At 44.8% G+C, this 22,094-nt stretch overlaps 1 protein-coding gene across 3 annotated transcripts; it reads left to right on the forward strand.

Annotated features, from left to right (window-relative positions):
• Positions 1-614: 614 nt before the first annotated feature.
• LOC137307254 (glycerol-3-phosphate dehydrogenase 1-like protein) lies at positions 615-21,515 on the forward strand. Of its 3 annotated transcripts, none has more exons than XM_067976683.1 (8): positions 615-735; positions 8,065-8,242; positions 10,321-10,461; positions 10,804-10,942; positions 12,048-12,160; positions 13,999-14,232; positions 15,469-15,575; positions 18,686-21,515. In XM_067976683.1, exons 1-8 carry the CDS (start codon positions 692-694, stop codon positions 18,780-18,782), a joined length of 1,053 nt encoding a protein of 350 aa, XP_067832784.1. In that variant the 5' UTR covers positions 615-691; the 3' UTR covers positions 18,783-21,515. The 3 variants fall into 3 exon arrangements, with proteins under 3 accessions (XP_067832784.1, XP_067832786.1, XP_067832785.1); XM_067976684.1 differs by having other exon boundaries at positions 652-739; XM_067976685.1 differs by lacking the exon at positions 13,999-14,232.
• Positions 21,516-22,094: the final 579 nt, after the last annotated feature.

The following is a 22,094-nucleotide window of genomic DNA, read 5'->3' on the forward strand; positions in this document are numbered from 1 at the left end:
AAAAAAATTATCTGGGCATTATCTTATTGCTGTTTGTGGGATCTTGCTGTGTGCAAATTGGCTGCTGTGTTTCCTACATTACAACAGTGACCACACTTCAAAAGTACTTAATTAGCTCTAAAGTGCTTTGGGAGGTCCTGAAACGCGCTATATAAATGCAAGTCAGTCTTTCCTTTCTTACCCCTGGGCTACACACCGGTTGTCACCTCGGTTGAGGGAGGGTGCAATCTCGGCCATTTTTTGCATTCAATCGTATGTCTGGATCTGAAGGACAAAATTGAGAGGGGTTAACAACTTTGATTCAATTTGCTCTAATATATGTTTTAACGGATTTGAAATCTTACCAGGTATATTTGGTAGTGGAAGGGAATTTTAGGATCGTAATTCCAGACCTCTGTGCGTTTTGGGATAACTCTGACGTTTTTGAGAGGCTCCCTGGAAGCTGTTGCAAATAAACTTGTAACTATTTGAATTGATATCACCGCCGACCAATGGAATGAGGAGCTTGACCCAAAGCGAGCCAATGTACGAGCTCGGAGGAGGCGGGAGTGAGATGGTTTTACCCTGGCGAGAGCACGTGTCTGAAAATCCCGACTGCGCAAAGTCCCTGAAACAGTTGCAGAGCGAGAGAACAGCAGACCGCACAGCGTCCTAAGATCCTGTGTGTGTCATAAGAAGGAGCAGAGCGACCATGACTCCTCCTATAAAGGTTTGCATTGTTGGATCTGGCAACTGGTAGGTATGAGCCACTTCCTGCTCTTAACTGTAATGTACTTCGGTTGCATTTCAGTTAGTGTAATTGAAAGCATATATGTTTCATATTTGTTGACCTGGCTCATTAACAAAAATGATTATTGGTATATGCAGTAATAAGAATGGAAGATTCCTTTGGATTGTAGTTTAGTGCATTGAGAACGCACCGTACAACATTTCAGAGTTAAAGCTGACATTTGTCAGTTTGGATACTGATCCTAAACAATACAGTTACCGTTTTTGCACTGTACAAATCCAGAATGTCATTTGTTACATTAAGATATTAAATTTCAGAGAATAAGAGAATATTTCTCTACATAACAGCACTTGCTTAACACCATTGCATTTTATAGCTCTTATTCAGTTGTCTATTTCAGTTGTATTTTATAAAATAGCACATGACCTGCCTAGAGGTGTTTCGACTATTGAGTCAGAACTAGTTTTAAATTTTATATGTAAAATACCAAGAAGGTAGAAGCTTCTGAATAATGCAGTACACTTCTGGGTTTGGAGAACATAGGAATAGGAGTAGGTCATTCAGCCCGTCGAGCCTGTTTCGCTCTTCTATTAAATCGTGGCTGATTTGTACCTCAACTCCATTTACCCGCCTTTGCTCCATATCCCTGGATAACTTTACCAAACATAAATCTGCAGTTTGCTTTGTGTCTGTGTGCGTGCACCATGGTAACACCACTGAATAGTGATCCGATGAAAATAAAATATTTTATGCGTTGATTATTTTATCACTCGGTTTTGCACATTAAGAGCAATAAATAAACTGATTAAATGATCCACCGCACAGGCACAGGCTGGGAACTGGAGCTCGAGGTAGGGTACATGAGGCAAGTAATAGTTTACCATGGTGTGCAGGGGCTGTGACTCTCTCTGGGACACTCAGGACTGGAGTACAAGGGCAGAAGTTATGTTGCAGCTATACAAAACCCTGGTTAGACCGCACCTGGAGTACTGTGAGCAGTTCTGGGCACCGCACCTTCGGATGGACATATTGGCCTTGGAGGGAGTGCAGCGTAGGTTTACTAGAATGATACCCGGACTTCAAGGGTTAAATTACGAGGCGAGATTACACAAATTGGGGTTGTATTCTCTGGAGTTTCGAAGGTTAAGGGGTGATCCGATCAAAGTTTATAAGATATTAAAGGGAACAGATAGGGTGGATAGAGAGAAACTATTTCCGCTGGTTGGGGATTCTAGGAGTAGGGGGCACAGTCTAAAAATTAGAGCCAGACCTTTCAGGAGTGAGATTAGAAAACATTTCTACACACAAAGGGTGGTAGAAGTTTGGAACTCTCTTCCGCAAACGGCAATTGATACTAGCTCAATTGCTAAATTTAAATCTGAAATAGATAGCTTTTTGGCAACCAAAGGTATTAAGGGATATGGGCCAAAGGCGGGTATATGGAGTTAGATCACAGATCAGCCATGATCTTATCAAATGGCGGAGCAGGCACGAGGGGCTGAATGGCCTACTCCTGTTCCTATGTTCCTATGTCAAGTGAGTCACCTTCAACCTCAACCAATGCTTAGAAACCCAGGGTCGTTGACAACAAGGCGATGGATGGCAGTAATCTAGACTGGGGTGGCGGGATTGGTTTTGTTGCTTTGCTTGGTTGGAAAATCATTTTTTTTGCACTTGATCCAGGATATTGTTGATCCTCTCAACTGAATAAAAATTGCCCAGGTCTGTTGCAATTTTTATATTTGATTTCCTTATAGCAGTTACAGTTCTATTATCAATTTGCAAACACTGTTTCTTTGTCTTTCGAACTTAATTCATCCAAAGGGTAATTATTCAGATGAACTAGCTTAAAAAGTAAGGAACAATGTTTTGAAGTTCAGTTTATCAAAGTGAAATGATGGTGTAACTTTAACTGACTCCATGCAAAAGCCCGATGAGGCAAAACCGGTTTTGTATTTACATTTCATGCAGTTTGGGACTGGCTCCTTTAAAACCAGTTCCCTGCGATTTATTAACAGTCATTAAGAGCTGAAGTTCTGGGATATTGGCCTGTGGGGAAGGACCAACAGTAAGGTGCTGGGGTCTACTCTGTGGTGAATAGCTTGTTCCTCACTGGTAGAATGGGAATGGTTACACCAGTCCTAATGTAGAAAGGTGACAAACATTAAACAGAGACAGGAGGTGTGGGTAAGATGAATTGTGTAGTGTTAGTAAGGAGAAGGCACAATAGGAACAGTCAGCTGGATAGATTATGATGACGAGCAAGCTGTGAGTGAAGGTGGGCTTAAAACAAATTTGCTCCAGAGCTTCCGAATTTTATTCCAAGTCTGCTTATTCCCAATGTTTTGAAGTGCCTGTCCCTATATTTGTGCTAATAGAGAAATTGAGCAACAAGTACCTTTGCCCAGGAGCAGAGTTGGCGGAGGGGGGCATTGGTTGATGCTGTCCCACTGAATTCCAGTTTCGGGTACAATGACTGGTTAGCAGCTCATTCGAGGGTCTGTGATGCTTTCTCTCTCTGCAATATTTTGGATTGCCCTCTAGTGGTTGGTTAATTAAAGCTTAATTCTGATGTTTATAACGAATCCCTTCACACCCCATTTTGTTCATTTATTTTTATCACTTGGTCTTTTTTATTGTTCACCCATTCTGCCATCTTCTAGCTTTACCTTCCCTTTATGCACTTTTCCCAGTTTTTTGTTTTTGCTTTCTTTTGTTTTCCTTTCCCTGTTTCCATATATAAATGGAGGACCTGAACTGAAGTACATACAAATATTAAATGCCTTGGGTGAGGTAAATTCTGAACATTACTCTAAAATAAGGCAAGTTAGTAGGACCACGGTCAGAAATGTAAACTGGTAATAGTTACATTTAAATCAGATAAGAGAACTGACTTCTTGATACGAAGGGTGATATTCTGCCAGGTAGAGTAGTTGAGATGTAAACTTTAAGGGCATTCAGAACACCTCAAACTTCAAATTCTCATCCTTGTGTTTAAATCTCGCTCCTCCCTATCTCTGTAACTTCCTCCAGCTCTACAACTGCCCCCCCACCCCGCCCCCCCAAACTCTTCATTCCTCTGACTCTGATCTCTTGTGCATTCCCTTGACCCTGTGCCCCACCATTGGTGGCCGTGCTTTCAGTTTCCTAGGCCTCACGCTGTGGAATTCCCCAGCGCCTCTCCCCATCCCTCTCCTCTTTTAAAACCTTCCTTAAAATCCACCTTATAAACTAAGTTTTTGGTCATCTCACTTTCTGTAGCTTGGCATCCATTTTCCTTATGCCTCTGTGAAGCACATTGGGATGTCTTCTACATTAAAGGCGCTATATAAATGGATGGATATCATTGGATATCAGACTGGGTTGGTTGGAATGTTAGAGGACAAGTTTTAGTGGGCTAATTGGCCTTTTCTCATCCTTGACTTTCCTTATGGTAATAGTGCCTCTGCCTCTTAGACCTAGTTTTGTCTAAATCCCATTGAGTGTGTTATCTACTTATAACATTTATAATATACGGCCCTACCCCCAACAGTGGAGCTGGGGTGGGTGCTCATTTTTGTTAGAAAAGCTTTCGCTCAGTGGGTAGATGCACTGCTTAGTGTGGTACTGATCCACAAAAACCAGGATGGTCCCAGATTTGAGTCCTGGACTTTGCCCTGGCAGCTCAGTCAATGGTGGGGACACTGCAAATAGCTTTAATATTCCTGGGCTAGGGAGAAGAGTCAGCCCATCGGAGAGTAGTACCTCCCAAACTGCAACCCACTGGAGAGCAGTTCCCCTTCAATCCATAGCCCATCTGAGAGCTGTGCTCAACACCACCCCCCTCCCCCCTATTGACCCTATGGCTGGAGTTGCTGCTTGTTGTCACTATCCAGTAAGCCCTTACTGGAAGATGCATGGGATTGTGGATGTTGGGTGAGAACAGAATTGTGCTTGGCTGTGGTTCCCTCATAGGAACTGGAGTAGGCCATTCAGCCCCTCGAGCCTGTTCCGCCATTCAATTAGATCATGGCTGATCTGTATCTTAACTCCATCTACCCACCTTGGTTCCATATCCCTTAATACCCTTGCCTAACAAAAATCTATCAATCTTAAGTTTAGAAATTTTCAATTGACCCAAGCCTCAACAGCTTTTTGGGGGAGAGAGTTCTACATTTCCACTGCCCTTTGTGTGAATATGGTTGAATATATATATTGATTATATATTCAGTATAATGACTATCAGTGCTCATGGTTAAATATTTGGCACCCACTGTTGTTGAAGCAGAGTCCATAGATTCTTTTAAAGGGAATTAGACCATTGCTTGAAAATGGGTATGGGGAATGAGCAGGAGAATGGGAATAGACTCGATGGCTCGTGTGGAGAAAAATAGTACAGACTTGATGAGCCGCATGACCTGTTTGCGTGCTGCAGCATTACATGCTTCGAATCACCCGTGCAAGTTTGTACTTGTGTTTCCTGAAGTGATTGATTATATCGAATTTTATTTAGCCTGGATACAAAAAGACAGTAGCGTACAGAAGGATAAATGTTAAGCAAAATTGAATCTCCAGTTGTGCAAAAAAGGGGCTGTTGGGACTCTATCGCTGTGCTATTTCCAAGCAGAGTATACTTTTCAACTTGACACTGAGAATTACGGCCTGTCCTTGATATCATCTCTTTGCCTTTGCAACGTGAAGTTCTAAAATGTTTTGGCTTCCATGTGACTGTTCCAATCCCATGGCTGCCAACTATGGGTTAGGGTTGCCAACTCTGGACATATTCCTGGAGCTTCCATCACATAACCCCCCCCCCCCCCCCCCCCCCGCCTCCAAGCAACCCTCCCAGTCAAACAGCTAATTTTTCCCATTTTCAATATTTTTATAACTAATGAGCAAAAAGTGCTCAAAGAAAATGAGGGGGAAAAAACCACACTATCTTTTTTTAGTGCCTGATGATTTTTCTACTGGGTTTGCTCACCGCCGTGTCTGGGAGATTCCGGCGACAATCCTGGAGCATTGGCAACCTTAACTCTGGGCAGACAGCCGTGGGCCTGACTTGAACATGATCTGCCCGCCCTGTGCGATCAGCATGTGCAATAAAGCATTTCTTCTCGTACGGGTTCCTGCTGACACGTGCTGGGATATGATTGGCATCCAGTACCTTACCTAAATGGTGTGGACATTGAGTGGCGGCAGATGGCTGGTGATGAGTAGAGGAAATCCTGGTCGATTTTTTTTTTCTTTTCCCCCCCTCCCCTTGCCACTTAGCCCAAGGGTACTGCACTAATTACGGCACCCCTACAGCCACCCTGCCTGAAATGAGCTAACTCTGTCTCGAACCCATGACTTCCCCTGGCCTCTTTGGCTCACCACCACATCGAGCAGTGCCTTTATCCACTAAGCCTAAGGGAGGATCATCCAATAAGCAAAATACACCCAGAGGAACAGGAGTAGGCCATTCAGCCCCTCAAGCCTGTTCCGCCATTCAATTAGATCATGGCTGTTCTGTATCTTAACTCCATCGACCCGCCTTGGTTCCGTACCCTTAATACCCATTCCTAACAAAAATCTATCAATCTCAGTTTTGAAATTTTCAATTGACCCCCAGCCTCAACAGCTTTTTTGGGGGAAGAGAGTTCCAGATTTCCACTCCCCTTTGTGTGAAGAAGTGCTTCCTGACATCACCCCGGAATGGCCTAGCTCTGATTTTAAGGTTCTGCCTCTTTGTTCTGGACTCTCTCACCAGAGGAAATAGTTTCTCTCTACAAATGCTTCCCTTCCCCCCCCACCCCTGAACGGAAGGATCATAGGATTAGAGTGGAATATGGCGACTGGCATGAGGAAAAGTGCGCGCCATTTTGGTTTGAAGAGGGGCTCGTAACTCAGCCAAGGGGAGGGGTGAGAGGTCAAAGGTAAACAGATCAGTCATAATTTTGGTTCCTTCCAGGTGCAATTTCAGTTTCTCCTCCAGGCAAGAGGAGGTGGCAGAAGGTCCTATGATTTTTAAACTACAGATTATAAAAGCTACTTTCTTTTAATTTCAGCATAACCCCTGACCCCAGCTGTCTAATTTGATTCCATCTCTGGATACACAGAGATTCGAACCTGAATGCCACAGCCCAGCCAGACACTATTGGGAGTCAGCAACAGGACTGAGTAAAGCAAACTTGTTTGGCCAAGACTGCAATTATTCTGTTGTCATCCTGGCTGTTCATTTGCAAGTGTCACTTGATGAGAATCCACACTTTTAGATGGTTATCGGACAGAGACAGCACAGGGATGGGCATTTCAGAGAAGCAATCTTCTGTGCTGAACATTGGTCTGCTTTTCAGCTTCAGTGATGTGGAGATGCCGGTGATGGACTGGGGTTGACAATTGTAAACAATTTTACAACACCAAGTTATAGTCCAGCAATTTTATTTTAAATTCACAAGCTTTCGGAGGCTTCCTCCTTCCTCAGGTGAGGCTACCTCCTTCCTCATTTTCCACATCGTTCACCTGAGGAAGGAGGTAGCCTCCGAAAGCTTGTGAATTTAAAATAAAATTGCTGGACTATAACTTGGTGTTGTAAAATTGTTTACAATTTTCAGCTTCAGCACAGTTTTAAGGCGTCAGCCGTGGCTCAGTGGGTCGCATTCTCGCCTCTGGGTCAGAAGGTCATGGGTTCAAGTCCCACTCCAGAGACTGGAATACAAAATCCAGGCTGACACTCCCAGTGCAGTACTGAGGGAGTGCAGCACTGTCGAAGGTGCCGTCTTTCGAATGAGACGTTAAACCGAGGCCCGGTCTGCCCCCTCAGGCGAACGTAGAAGATCCCATGGCATTATTTGAATAAGAGCAGGGGAGTTCTCCTCAGTGTCTCGGCTACTCTTTACCCCTCAACCAACATGCGGAACAGGCTCAAGGGCCTACTCCTGTTCCTATCGCTAAAACACCTGATCTGGTCATTATCACAATGCTGTTTGTGGGACTTTGCTGTGCGCAAATTGGCTGCTGCGTTTCCTACCTTACATCAGTGACTTCACTTCAAAAGTAGCAAGCGCTATTTCGAAGACAAGCAAGGGAGTTCTCCCCGGTGTCCTGACCAATATTTATCCCTCAACCAACCTCACTTAACGACCAGATCATCTGGTTTTTTTTATCACATTGCTGTTTGTGGGATCTTGCTGTGCGCAAATTGGCTGCTGCGTTTCCTACATTACAACAGCGACTACACTTCAAAAGTACTTCATCAGCTGTAAAGCACTTTGGGACGTCCTGAGGTCGTGAAAAGGCGCGATAGAAATGCAAGTCTATCTTTTTCTTTCTTTCAGAAATTCAAGCTATTTTCTGACTTTATTTTCCCCCCCTAGGGGAACAGTCATCGGAAAAATAGTTGGAGAGAATGCGGCCAAAAGTAATAAGTTTGACAACATTGTTAACATGTGGGTGTTTGAAGAGATGGTAAACGGCAGGAAGCTAACGGAAATTATAAACACCGAGCATGAGAACGTGAGGTACCTGCCTGGCTACAAACTGCCAACGAACCTGGTGAGTGCTGCTCAGCTTGGATCAAGAACAAATGTGACGGGTTAGCAGGGGCAGGAGTGCCAAGTGTGTTTTTTGTGTCTCTCTGCCCACTGAGGCCATGTAGAATGTTTAAATCCATGTTTCCATTAATTAGTGTTTATCTCAAACGACCAATACGAACAGATCCTACAGTTCTGATTTAGGATTTATCTACCAATGAGGCTTTAAACCTCCAGGCCCATAACATTCAAACCAGCAATTTAAAAAACATAGGACAAGTAAAATTGAGTTGTTTGGGCTTCCCGGACGGATTGTCAGGGCTTGGGGGCTGGAAATGGCCCAGAGGCCGAAGTTTGGGCACCCCCTCCCCCCAGGTTAGGGGTTTTCCTCGAACCTCAGCCATACCTCTACTGGCCCACGGAATGATTCTTCGATTGGTAGAGGTGGCATCTTGATTCCTTTCCCTCCTCTGCGCACCTACACACTCTTGCTTTTCTGCACTCACACTTTTGTTCTCGTTCTCGCTCTCTAAAACGGTAGCAGGGAGCGAGCGGAGTAACTTCCAAGAATGCAAGTGGTGAGGAAGGCAGGAAATTCTGCAGGATAAACTGTGCCAATCTTGCTCCCTTGCTCTCACGTACTGGACACCGATCAAGAATTTTGCGCCCTCTGTGCCCCTCAAACTGTTTGAATCCCAGTTGATGTTAGGGTAGTTGAAGTCCCCTACTATTATTGCCCTCTCCTGAAAGAATGATCCCTCTGGACAGCAGAGAGGGGAGGGGGAGACATACTTGGTTGTGGCTTCATACTGTAGGTAGCAGAGATAGCGGAAGGTGGTCCGGTGAATGGGTAGGGTTGAAGAAAAAGGGGGATCTTATTGTTGAGGGGAGGCTTGAGAGCAGAAGCCCAGGAAATGGAGTGGACATGGTCAAGGGTCATGGGGATATCTCTGCTGAGAAAAAAGCTCTGGTGCAGAAAGTGGAGTCATCAGAGCAGATGCGATGGAGAAATGTCTTTACAGGAAACAGGGGGGGAAGAACCATAATCAGGTAGTTGTGGAGTGCTACAACTAGCAAATGGGCCACATCTATTTAAACGCTTTGGAATCAGGCAGCATGTGAAACTGCCATACACAAAAACGCAAGACCCTCATTAACAAAAACTCAAGCCACCCCTGCAAAAACAACCTGTTCTCCCAATGCCGGTGTCAGTGGACTGTACACCCCTGAGAGAGTCCCTTGGCTCAGGTATCAGATTAACAGTCTGACAGGCTGCGACGTGAACGCTACTTCCATGGCTGTAACCATCTTGATACCAGCCGATAGGGTGGTTAGTCCTATACAGTGGGAGGGTTTTATGGGCTCCTACAACCCATACAATGAGGGGTGGCCACCCACTGGGCTCGAGTATCCTGCTGGATGTCAACCCAGAATTCAGAGCCGAGCTGACTCAGAGAGGTGGGAATACTACCACTGAGCCAAAGTCTCGCTCCCATTCAGGCGGTTAGCTTACATGTTGTATTGTCTGGTCCTGGAGGTAATGCCTAACCTAGAGATAGTGTTTTTTAATTTGAAGCCAGAGTGGAACATTGAATTGCAGATGTGAGCGATACACACTTTTCTCAGTGTTCATTTTTTGTTTTGTTGCTAGCTGGTTTGGAAACTGAAGTCTCCAACAGTATCCCCCTTTAGGGAGGCAAGGGGAAACTTTGCAGAATCCCCTTCCTCTAGAGAGTAAATATGCTGGGTAGAGTCCATAATGGAACAATCACGTGGTCTGTGTCAAGAACAGATTTGATTTGCTCAAGCATCTTTTCTCATTCCATGGGCACAGGCAGGTCAATGGACACTGAGATTGCAGCAGAGCTGACTCAAAAACGCTTGAGATTTCTCTAAATCCTGATGGGGCTCAGTTAATTGAGACTGGCATAGCTGGGTGAATTAGTATATTGAATTATTTTTGTTCCATTTGGACAATACCCCAATTAAGCTACTCCTGGATTCCATCTGTTCTATGTATATTTGTCTGGCCTGGTCCGGACTTGGGCCTATGTGTAACTTCACTGCTCCTCACTGGTGATTGCTCTCCAATCTTTTTAGGTTGCGGTGCCTGAGCTGCTGGACGCGGCAAAAGATGCAGATATTTTAGTGTTAGTCGTCCCTCACCAGTTCATCAGGAGAACCTGCGATGAGTTGAAAGGTCACATCAAGCCTTCCACTATTGGAATCTCTCTTATCAAGGTACAGTGTGATCCTGCAATTACTGAAAGGGTCGTCCTTTTCTTTCTGTCTGTCTGTCTGTCTCTTCCCCCCCCCCCCCCCCGGTCTATTTCTGTTTCCTCTTTTTCCCCTTTCCCATGAGATACATTACTCCTGATTGAGATCAGAGTGTGTGATTACAGCCCTGCACTGCCTCTGCTCAATATCTAATTAGCCTCCCACTGGATTTGCAGATTCAGTCAAAGAAAGTCTCCCAGTGAGTGCTTTAACCGTGGGCTGACCTGACTACTTCTGTTTAATCTTTCTGGCTGGATCCTGCAAGTACAATCATAAAATCATGGTCTTGAATGTTATTGTCTGCAGGGTATTGATGAAGGTGTGGATGGTCTGAAGCTGATCTCTGACATAATCCGGGAAAAGCTTGGGATTGAAGTTAGCGTGCTGATGGGCGCCAATCTCGCCAGTGAAGTAGCTGCTGAGCAATTCTGCGAGACCACCATTGGTAATATCACAGAATCATCCATTACTAGATATAGGGTGTGTGTTGTGTACCCAGGGGCTGGACATGGTTGCTGAAGCCTACTGTGGTATAAAATAGTGGGCTGCCTGCTGGCACCCATGATGTCCCCAAAACTTTCTGATCTCAGCCATGGCAACGGGGTTGGGGAGGAGAGCGAGGGGTTGGACATTTTCTCCACTAGTAGAGAAGGAAACTTGAAAGCCCCTTCACACTACCTAGCTGCTAGTTGAAGGAGCAGAGCTAAGAAGCCAGAAAGCCCCTTGGCCAAGAAATGGTTCATAACTCCTTCACGTGGAATCATTTTCAAACTGCCGATTGCAGGCACCAAACGGTAGGATCAGGAGGAGGTGGGCACTGGAGTTACCCGTGGGGCTCTAAAGATAGAGAGGTGACCACAAGAAGAGAAAATTGACATTCTTAGTGGTACGGTATGTCCGAATCAAGCTGAGGGAAAGTTGTACTTGGGAACAGAGTATATTTTTGGGCTTTGCACCCAGTGATGGTTTATGATGCTGCTCCTGAGCAAAAATAGCAGAACCAAAACTTTCACTGCCCTTAAAACGTTGCCTGTGTCAGGACTTTCTTCCTGGCCAATCCAAAGGAGCATTGAACTCCAATGGCTTGTGAAGTAAATATTTTGAAGCAGCAAAGAAAACAGAGTCTTAACAGTCTTCACATCTTAGCACCCAGTGGATGATCGCCTTTGATGGGCATTTCCCTACCTGCAGTTTTACAATATCACAGGCAGTTAATAACGCTGAGTATCATGATGTTTCTCTGAGATTAGACTACAATATTAAGTGGATCCTTTAATTTCGACAGCTAAAATGGGACTCTTTTAAAATACAGCTATTTAATCTGCAGTGGAATTAGTGTCTGTTGAACAACTACCGCCATACAGATATTCATTAGCATTTTCACACACTGCCCCCAATTGAGAACTGGTCACAGTACTCAAGGTATGGTATCTTCTGACTTGTGTTCATAGTGTGTAGACGTACTTGTGGTCTGTATTACAGTGTAATGTGTGCTATTGGTACGGTTTATCCTTTGACTGAACTTTTGTGTGACCTCTTGTATTATTCAGGATCCACAAACCTTGAACACGGAAATGTTTTAAAAGAACTCATGCAGACGCAAAACTTCAGGATCAGGGTGGTAGAAGAGGCGGACACTGTGGAGATCTGCGGTGCCTTAAAGGTAGATAAAGCTGTCACATATGGTTTATCTGCTTATTTTGAGGATTGTCATTTTCATTTTCATTTTACTATCGTGTGTTACTTATGAGAATTCAACTAGACACAGTACAGATAAAACAGTGATTTCATTTCAAAACCACAAGCTTTAGACGGGCAGGTTCCAGCGGTGGCTCAGTGGGTAGCACTCTCGCCCCTGAGTCAGAAGGTTGTGGGTTCAAGTCCCACTCCAGAGACTTGAGCACATAATCCAGGCTGACACTCCCAGTGCAGTACTGAGGGAGTGCTGCACTGTCGGAGGTGCCGACTTTAGGATGAGACATTAAACCGAGGCCTCATCTGCCCTCTCAGGTGGATGAAAAAGTCCCCATGGCACTATTTTGAAGAGGAGCAGGGGAGTTCTCCCAGGTATCCTGGCCAACATTTATCCCTCAACCAAGAGACTAAAAAAACAGATTATCTGGTCATTTGTCACGTTGCTGTTTGTGGGAGCTGGCTGTGCGCAAATTGGCTGCTGCGTTTCCTATGTTACAACAGTGACTACTTCATTGGCTGTAAAGTGCTTTGGAACGTCCTGAGGTTGTGAAAGGCGCTATATAATGCAAGTCATTCTTTCTTTATTCGTTAAAATTCACTACGATGGCGCAGTGCAAAAATCACGGAACATAGCTTCTTACTTTTTAAAGTGGTTGTAAGTGCCCACCGCTCCCAAATGCTTTAGTAGGTGAATGCGCCACATGGTGTGGTACTGAGCATTATAGGCTGCAAAGGTCCCAGGTTTGACCCCTGGTCTGTGCTGAGTTAGCTGATCTCAGCTAGAGCAGCGGTAGGAGCTCTACGATTGTCTTCAGCACCCCTGGGCTAAGAGGGGGGGGTTGGCAGTTAATATCAACCAGTGTTCTCACTCCCGATTGTTGCCCAGTGGACGGGAGAGTTTTGGAGTGGGTGTGTTAAGAATGCTGAATTACCAGCTCAGGCGTCTTTGTTTCCTTAGAGATTTGTGCAGTTTTTTTTTAACCATGTTACTGAGCTGTGATCTGTTTTCTCTCAACTGTAAATCATTCACAGGAAAAATAGCTGAAGTTAATACTCACCGGTGAGAGAGAGTTTGTCCTTTGCCTGCTGTTTGGAGAGAAGTTCCCAGGCACTCAATTTGACTTCAGTTTTCATTTGGAACGATATCTCTGTGACTATCATCCATTGGAGATGACCGAGTGTAACCTGGCCTAAATCACAAGGCTTAGCTTTGCTCAGTTGGTAGCACTCTGGCCTCTGAGTCAGAAAGTTGTGGGTTCAAGCCCTAGTCCAGAGACTTAAGCGCAAAATCCAGGCTGACACTCCCAGTGTAGTACTGAGGGAGTGCTGCACTGTCGGAGGTGCCGTCTTTCGGATGAGACGTTAAACCGAGGCCCCGTCAGTCTTCTCAGGTGGACTTAAGATCCCATGGATCTTACTGGAAGCGTAGCAGGGAATTCAGTGTCTTTGCCAACATTAATCCCTCAACCAAGAGCAAACATACTAACCTGAATAAATTAAACCGCCAACAACACCCAAAAGCAGATTATCTGGTCATTTATCTCATTGCTGTTTGTGGGACCTTGCTGTGCGCAAATTGTCTGTCGCATTTCTACATAACAGTGACTACATTTCAAAAGTAATCCATTGGTTGTAAAGCACTTTGGTACGTCCTGAGGCCCTCTAAGACGTTATGTAAATGCAAGTTCTTTTTCTTTCTTTTGAATCACTTGCCCCTTTTGACCAGTGATGAGTTGTTCAGGCCTCTTCCCCCCGCTCTGTTTATCCAAACATTGGCTCATGCATGGCCTGCTGTCACCCCTTCAGAACGTGGTTGCCGTTGGGGCCGGATTCTGTGATGGACTTGGCTGTGGAGACAACACGAAGGCTGCCGTGATACGACTGGGGATGATGGAGATGATGGCCTTTGCGAGGTTGTACTGCAAGGGGTCGGTGCTGTGCTCCACCTTCCTCGAGAGCTGCGGAGTGGCGGACGTCATCGCCACCTGCTACGGAGGCCGCAACAGGAAGATTGCGGAAGCGTTCACAATAACGGGAAAGGTGGGGAAAACACTGAACAGCCGTAGCCCTCAAATCCGTCCCCCCCCACTGAGCTTAGATCCTGCAGTTGGTAACTAAGTTAAGAACGGCCTAAAACCCCTCCTCCTGTAGACACCAACCCTTGCTGGGACACAGTTCCGCAGGCTCTCGTCTGTACCTCACCCAAGTGGCCATTCTTCAAACTTGAGCCGGCTATTCCACCATGGGTGACATTGTACCCTTGCCTGACGTTGCAGGAGTCGCTGGATAGAGATCAGTAATGGGCACCGTGGTTGATTTTGCCCTTCCTTGCCCAGAGGCACTGAGGCCTAATATAAATGTTTTACCACGGCCTTTGGCTGTAGGTCACAATGGACGGAGAATCATGCTTAAAGGCAGGTTATGATTGACATCACTGAGAGTCATTAGTTTAGAATTGCAGCGTCCCTGACGTCTATGTTTTGTATTTGTGATTTTGTGTTTAGTACTTCTGGAGATGGAGGGCACTGTCCCGATAGAAGGTGTCCCATTCTCCACACGTGGTGCGCTTTCTATATTGATGTGGAGATAAGATCCCTTCAAAAAGGCAAGCATGCCTGCAAAATGACAAAGCTCTGATTCATTTTTCTCCCCTCCTCTGCTAACCCCAAGGGCGCAATTTCGTGGGAGCCAGTAGCCCGCCAGTACCTCACTCAACTAGCTCTTCTCCAGTGGTTCTCGGCAGTGTTCCTCTCGGGGAGAGGGAAGGGGCCATCAGAGCCAAACCCGAGCTGAGGTACAGATCAGCCACAATCTTACATCGAATTACATAGAATGTACACTAAATGGTCCATGCTCCACACGAGCCTTCTCCCACCCCTCTTCGTCTAACCCTATCAGCGTAACCTTCTATCTGATAGAACGGTGGTGCAGATTCAAGGGGCTGAATGGCTTACTCCTGTTCCTGTTCCTGTGTTCCTACGTCCACATCTACACTTTCCAGCAAAAGTCACAGGGGAACAGCACCAGTGTTAGGAGCCATGGATGAGTCCCCTCCCTCCCTCCTTCCCCCCCACCAGTCCCCTGAGGGGCACTGAAGCCAATTGTGTTTGTACTGATTCCAACGCATCAGCCAGATAATATGGGACCACCTTCAGACAGATGTGACAAATTGAGGTGACAGTGCTCACTTAGCTCAAGAAATCACAAATTGACCTGAATTAATTTGTTTTTAAACTTGCAGCTAAATTCATGACAGATTCTTGTATCCTTCCTCAGTCTATTGAACAGCTGGAAAAAGAGATGCTGAATGGGCAGAAGCTACAGGGGCCACAGACAGCTGTTGAAATCAATCGCACTCTGAAGCTCAAAAACCTGGTCGACAAGTAAGTGCTTCAGGTCTGGCAACGCCTCAATTTTAAAATTCTCGTCCTTGTTTTCAAATCCCACCACGGCCTCGCCCCCTCCCTATCTCTGTGAACCTCCTCCAGCCCTACAACCCTCCGAGATCTCTGTGCTCCTCCAATTCTGGCCTCTTGTGCATCCCCGATTTTAATCGCTCCACCATTGGCGGCCGTGCCTTCAGCTGCCTAGGCCCTAAGCTCTGGAATTCCCTCCCGAAACCTCTCTTCCGCTCTCTCCTCCTTTAAGATGCTCCTTAAAACCTACCTCCTCCTAATATCTCTTTATGTGGCTCGGTGTCAAATTTTGTTTGAAAATCGCTCCTGTGAAGCACCTTGGGGCGTTTTACTATGTTAAAGGCGCTATATAAATGCATGTTGTTGTTGTTTTTGTAGTATACTTAAATCCCTGCTCTCCACACCGGGAGTCTAGCCCTCTTCTGATTTATCCTTGGGGAGCCCATGATTAGTACACAAAAGAGGCAGTGTAGTGTTCTGTTCTCTGGAATACCCGCAAAGACACAGCTAACTCTGCCTGATGAGCCAGAACAACGAGAAAGGGCTGGAGGCTCTGACCTGGAGTTTTTTTGGTGAGAGGAGATTTGATAGAAGCGTTCAAAATCATGAAGGATTTAGATAAAGTAAATAAAGAGAAACTGTTCCCGTTAGCAGAAGGGTTGAGAACCAGAGGACATGGATTTAAGGTGATTGGCAAAAGAACCAGAGGTGACATGAGGAAACATTTTTTTTACACAGCGAGTAGTTATGATCTGGAATGCGCTGCCTGAAAGGGAGGTGGAAGCAGATTCAATCGTGGCTTTCAAAAAGGCATTGGATAAATACTTGAAGGAAAAAAGGGCTACAGGGAAAGAGCAGGGGAATGGGACTAATTGGATTGCTCTTACAAAGAGTCGGCACGGACTCAATGGGTCGAATGGCCTCTTTCTGTGCTGTAACGATTCTATGAAGTCCTCATTAGCACTTAGCACCGCGGGTATTTTACTGGGACTGGCCCCCGGCTCCTGAGGGCCAACTGAAGATGCTGAGCATGGGGACCATATGGGGACTGCCCATTACCAGCCCCAAGCAGGCAGCCCTGGCACTGGCTCTGCCACTGATGGATGACAAAGGCCTATGAAAGCATCTGATGAGATTATGGAGCTGAACCCGCTATCCAGTGACTCTGCTAACCCGGCTCTTGTGGTACCAGCCCAAGTACAATGTACCAGTAGGCAGAAATCCCCCTTCAATTGAAGTTTAGACACTCATAAATAGAACAAATTCCCTTAACATATGAAACGGGACACCTCCAGCTCCCCACCCTGGCAGTCCCCACTTAGACAATGGCCCCCATCGGCAAGACACATTTTGTGGTTCCCCCAGCTTCAAGGAATCTGTAGACTCCTTCCTGTTGGCTGGTCAAAACTCCATTCAAGGAGCCTCCCTTTACCTTGGCTTACACTACTTTGTTATGCTGCTATGGTGTGTGATGCAGGTGGAACGAAGAAGAAAGATAGATCACCTACCTTGGTAGTGGCCTCTTCATTCTTCGAATAGAAGCAATCTCCACGCACCAGAGTCCCACCCATTCATCCCCAGAGGCTCAGGTGAGCATTAAATCAGCCAGTTAATTGCTGCAACCTTGGTCAAAATGGAGGGGCACAGTGCCCATCTTTGTAATGAATAGGAGCAGCAGGACATGTTTGGGCACCAGTATAGGACCAATTGGAAGAGATCCGGACTCCTGCCTTGTGTATGGTTATGTTTTTATTCCAAGAATGAAGAAAACCCTACCAGGGTAGCTGATCTATCATCAAGGTTTTGCCTGCCTGAAGTAAATCTGCTCCCACAGATAGCCAGTAGCCCTGCTAGGAACCAAATAACCCAGAACTCGTTGGCACTAACAGAGAAGGCCATGTTTTTCTTTTGTTCTTACTGGGAAAAGAGGCGAGGTCAATGCCATTACTTTCTTGCAGTGTGTCCTGGATAGGATGCCATCACTATTTTCTCTCTATAACCTAATTACTTTCCTTTGTTAGTGCTGGGAAATGGAATACTTAGCATCTTGGTGACCCAGGGGGTGATTTTAAACCCCAAGAACGGGTGGGAGTTGAAAATAGTTGTTTTTTTTGTTCGCGACCGCAACCTGGCTTTATTACCAGGTTTAACGTCAGTACGTAAAAGTCCAGGCTTCCCACTGGGAATGCCAAGTCCGAAAATTTTGTGGTTGCAACCCAAAATAAACTATTTTCAACTCCCACCCGCCCCCAACCCACCCGTTCTTGGGGTTTAAAATCACTCCCCAGTGTCTGCATAACCACTACCAGCTCAAGTATAATACAGTTGGATGCAGAATAAATCTCCCTGTACACTGCCCCAACTGTGTGCCCTGGCACTAACCTCAGACGAGCACCCTGTACATAGGAACAGGAGTAGGCCATTCAGCCCCTCGTGCCTGTTCCGCCATTTGATAAGGTCATGGCTGATCTGTGATCTAACTCCATATACCTGCCTTTGGCCCATATCCCTTAATACCTTTGGTTGCCAAAAAGCTATCTATCTCAGATTAAAATTTAGCAATTGAGCTAGCATCAATGTAGTGTAACACTTTTCCATTTCCCATAACAACCATCCTGTGGTCTCTGAGTGAAATGACCAACTTAGTACCAATTCATGCCAAATTAGTGCCAGTTTTCTGCTGTAGGCCCATACATACTGGGAACTGGATTGAGACTGCCCAAACTCATTTCACGCAAGACACGTACAACCAGAAGAACAGAAGAAACTTTCGTCCCATCGATCTGGGCTCAATTTCAACCCAGGTTCCAGCGGTGGATGGCCAGTGTCTAATTCAGTGCCTCACCTAGTCTTTCCCTGTTTTGTAACTTCCTTTGGAGTGCCTTTGATGATGTCTGAAGAAGTTCAGAGGCAGGATATCCTGACCTTGCAAGTGAGTGAGGATACGTGGGAAGAGTCACTGGATATGGTAGCAAGATTGGAGGAAAAGTGGAATAAATCGGCCTCGCCTTTCGACTGTCTATGTGTATTATAATTCAACTACGTGCAACTGACTAAATTTCTCCGTTCTTTTCTAGATTCCCTCTGTTCACTGCCGTGTACCAGATCTGTTATGAAGGCAAGTTAGTCGCAGAGTTCATCCAGTGCCTCCAGGATCACCCAGCGCATAAGTAACCAGGTCAACCCAAAGGGACCCTTTGCCGACCTCACGGGGGTTTAGTTGACTACTAACCAATCAAAAGCAGTTTAATCCATGCACAGAATCAAAGCAGTACTTGTATCATGCATTAAGTGTTGGCAAATCTTGCACTCGTACTGAAAGAGGCAGACTTTCTCTGTAGTTTAAATATAAATATATATGATATAAAATGTGTACATAATATATATCTATCTATCTATATATCTCTATCTATCTTGGAGTAGAGTTTCCGCTTTGGGCACAATTGGGAAATTGAACCTAAAATGCGCTTGAAATTGTGTTGATTAGGTTACCCTTCAAGTTTCCACCAAAATTCATTTCTATAATTACACACGTAAAATCTTCCATGAACCAGTGCAATCGGGCAGCGTAATAGAACGGAATCGTTTCTTTTTTTTCCATTGAGAAGTATTCCTTGATGTATTTAAGAATGATAACCTGGTGCAGTTTTATTAATACAGCTGAAAGTGGGTTTATCAGCAAAAATAAGTATTTTTAATAAGTGTCCAGTCCTCCACCTGTGAGTAACCTGATTTAAAATCACTGAAAATGACTTAAAAAAACTACACTGAACCATTTAGTAGTTTCATTGGTGTACACTAGTCAGTTTCTTAGTAAATGAAATATTTTTTGATATGAAAAAACTTTTAAAAGTGCCGACCAGTGCCTGTGCGCCTAAGAAAATGAGCGCAATTTGAAGAGCCTTCTTGAACCAGTGCAATCGGGGGAATCTCAGTGTTGACCGGGGGGGGGGGGCATTTTGTGGGCGGGGCCTGATCCAGACGGATTTAATCTTGAACCAGTGGAAAACACGAGTGTAAATGGTTTTGGGGCGTAACTCACTTACGTTTAAACCTCCCCGATCTTTTGCTCTGGTTCAGCTGATTCCACTGAACTGTGCTGCTATAACAAGCGGAAACTCGACCCATAATAAAGTACTGAAGGATTAGAAAATGTCAATTTTCTCCTTTTATTGTTCTGCATGCACAAATGGGCTCAATGCATTGTGAGATTTAGCTTCCATGTTTTAATTAATTACTACAAAGGAGGCTCATTCCCACAGTGCATCTGGATCAGTTTTCTTGACTAAATGTCAGTCAACTAGACTGCCCATTCATCCAATTGTAATAATGAAATTGCAGGTGTATTAAGATATAAAATTCTTGCATGTTTTCTGCCTGATGGCAAGAACAACAACAAACCTGTTGGTCTTAATATATTCTGTGTCGTTAGAAAAAAAATCTTTCAGGGTATGGATGTTCTTAAGTTGACATCTGTCTGGGTTCTCATTGGAAATAAACAGTGAGCCAGTCATGGGGCTGAAGGAGAGGGGATGCGATGAGAGCTCTTGCATTTGTTTTTAGTACAAGAACAGTCAACCTGAATCTCCTGATCCTCCTGGCTCCACAGGAAGGTATCTTTTTAAATATTTTTTTTTAAATCTCGCTTTTTAGTTGGCGGCCACTGAAGAACCATGAGCGGAGAGGTTCTTCGACAGGTGTTAGGCCCCCGATTTACATATGCAAGGCGACGAACTGCTGTTTTAGGTGGCTGCCCAGGATGCCTGAAAAATGGGCCCGCCAAATTTAACAGTGGGCCGAAAGCCTTTGCGGATTGGGTGCAGGCTGTCCCTCTGCCAAATTGGTCATAGTTACGCGTACCAATATTTACCCCTATGTTGGCATCTGACTATTTGCTTTTCCTGACCCAATCTGGAGGCCGTAAAGTAGAAAAACGCTACGCAAAAGTTTTCCTTAAGAATGAAACACTAAAAGAGACGAAAGTTCATTTTATTTTCAAGATTTGTGAAGAATTTTGTATTTTATTTCCAGCAATAATATGTATTTTATTTTTCATTTAATTGTGTTTCTGACGCAGAAAGAAGTTGGCCCAGGTTTCTTGTTGATTTTTATTGATATGTGCTGTACAACTCAGGCTTTACAAGTGGGCCCATTTCGTGCTTGCAGGCAGTCTTTTTTTGTTTCAACTTCCCTGATCCGTCCAGCTTTATTTTGGACAAAAGGTGATAGCCCTCACCCCAATATCAATGCATCTAAGCCCTGCAATCTTCTGCCACTCATCCTGTAAATTTTTTATGGAATTCGTTTATTTAGCCTCTACCACTCACCGAATACCAGATTCGATCAGATGGTGAATTAAATGATACAGCAGCTAAATCAGATGGATGACGTGGAGTGCTGTAATTAAGAGATCCCGTCACCTTGTTCTTAAAAGTATACAAAGCTAGTTCACATAGATTCAGACCTAATTGGAACTTCAGCCCCAGATCCGTGGGTTTTAATCTAATTCTGGGATTTGATGTAAATGCTGTCATTCCTTGATGGCTAAACATTTTTATGAAATATAAAGATTCCTTCAGCTGTAATTCTGAACTCTGAGGGGTTTGGATGAACCTTTTGTGAAGGCTTGGAAATGTTTCCGAAAAATACAGACATCAGATTTAATCTTATCACTCTTGCCTACTGTAAGGCCTTCAGGGAAGTTAAAGCCTAAATTTAGTTGTCCTGCATAGAACTAACAGATGGAATATGACATATCCAGTCTTAATAGCGTTTTGCTTGTTTCGATCTATAATGGATATGAAAAATCAAAGCCGGTTTGTCTATACATATTAAGCCATTGTCTTTATATTAATATAAATGAGATAAATGCTGATGTAATTTTAAAATAAAGGCTATATTACTGGAGTTTCAGGGCCTCTTTGAGTTCTGACACAGTCTCAAAATATGTGGAGCAAGGAAGGATGCCCAGGTTGGATTTGATCCTAGTTCTTTAGGCAGATGGACTTGGAGGAATCTTCCAAGGAAGCGACTTGTATCATTTTTACAGTGCCTTTCACGACGTCCCAAAGCACTTCACAGCCAATGCAGCACTCCCTCAATACTGCACTGGTATCTGTGCTCAAGTCTCTGGAGTGGGACTTGAACCCATGACCTTCTGAGTCAGAGGTAAGAGTACTATCCACTGAGCCAAGGCTGCCCAGTAAGTAACTAGACTGTCATCAGCCCTGACCTCCTGTATTTTAATCAGTGGCTCTAAACACTTAAAATTCAGCCACATCAGGTCGGTTTAAGTGTTTCCTGCCCTCAAGGTGCTGCTTCTTCATGGGGTACTGAGCCTTGCTCACTGGCAGCCCTCCAATACTCCGTTCTACTGGCCGTTACTCAAGTGTGAGCCTTGACGGTGAGTATCAGCAGGCTCTGCAACTACAGGAGGCATCATTGCCAAGCCCAATTCTGTCTACATGTGAACATTCAATCAAGAGC

Source organism: Heptranchias perlo, chromosome X (assembly GCF_035084215.1).
Source record: "Heptranchias perlo isolate sHepPer1 chromosome X, sHepPer1.hap1, whole genome shotgun sequence".
Lineage (NCBI taxonomy): Eukaryota > Metazoa > Chordata > Chondrichthyes > Hexanchiformes > Hexanchidae > Heptranchias > Heptranchias perlo.

What these genes read in the sequence shown, in the direction of transcription:
- LOC137307254 (XM_067976683.1), top strand. Translation starts at nt 692, where the DNA reads ATGACTCCTCCTATAAAGGTTTGCATTGTTGGATCTGGCAACTG. An exon ending in TTGGAATCTCTCTTATCAAG is followed by an intron (nt 10,462 to 10,803) that starts GTACAGTGTGAT and finishes TATTGTCTGCAG; the next exon opens with GGTATTGATGAAGGTGTGGA. An exon ending in CTCAAAAACCTGGTCGACAA is followed by an intron (nt 15,576 to 18,685) that starts GTAAGTGCTTCA and finishes GTTCTTTTCTAG; the next exon opens with ATTCCCTCTGTTCACTGCCG.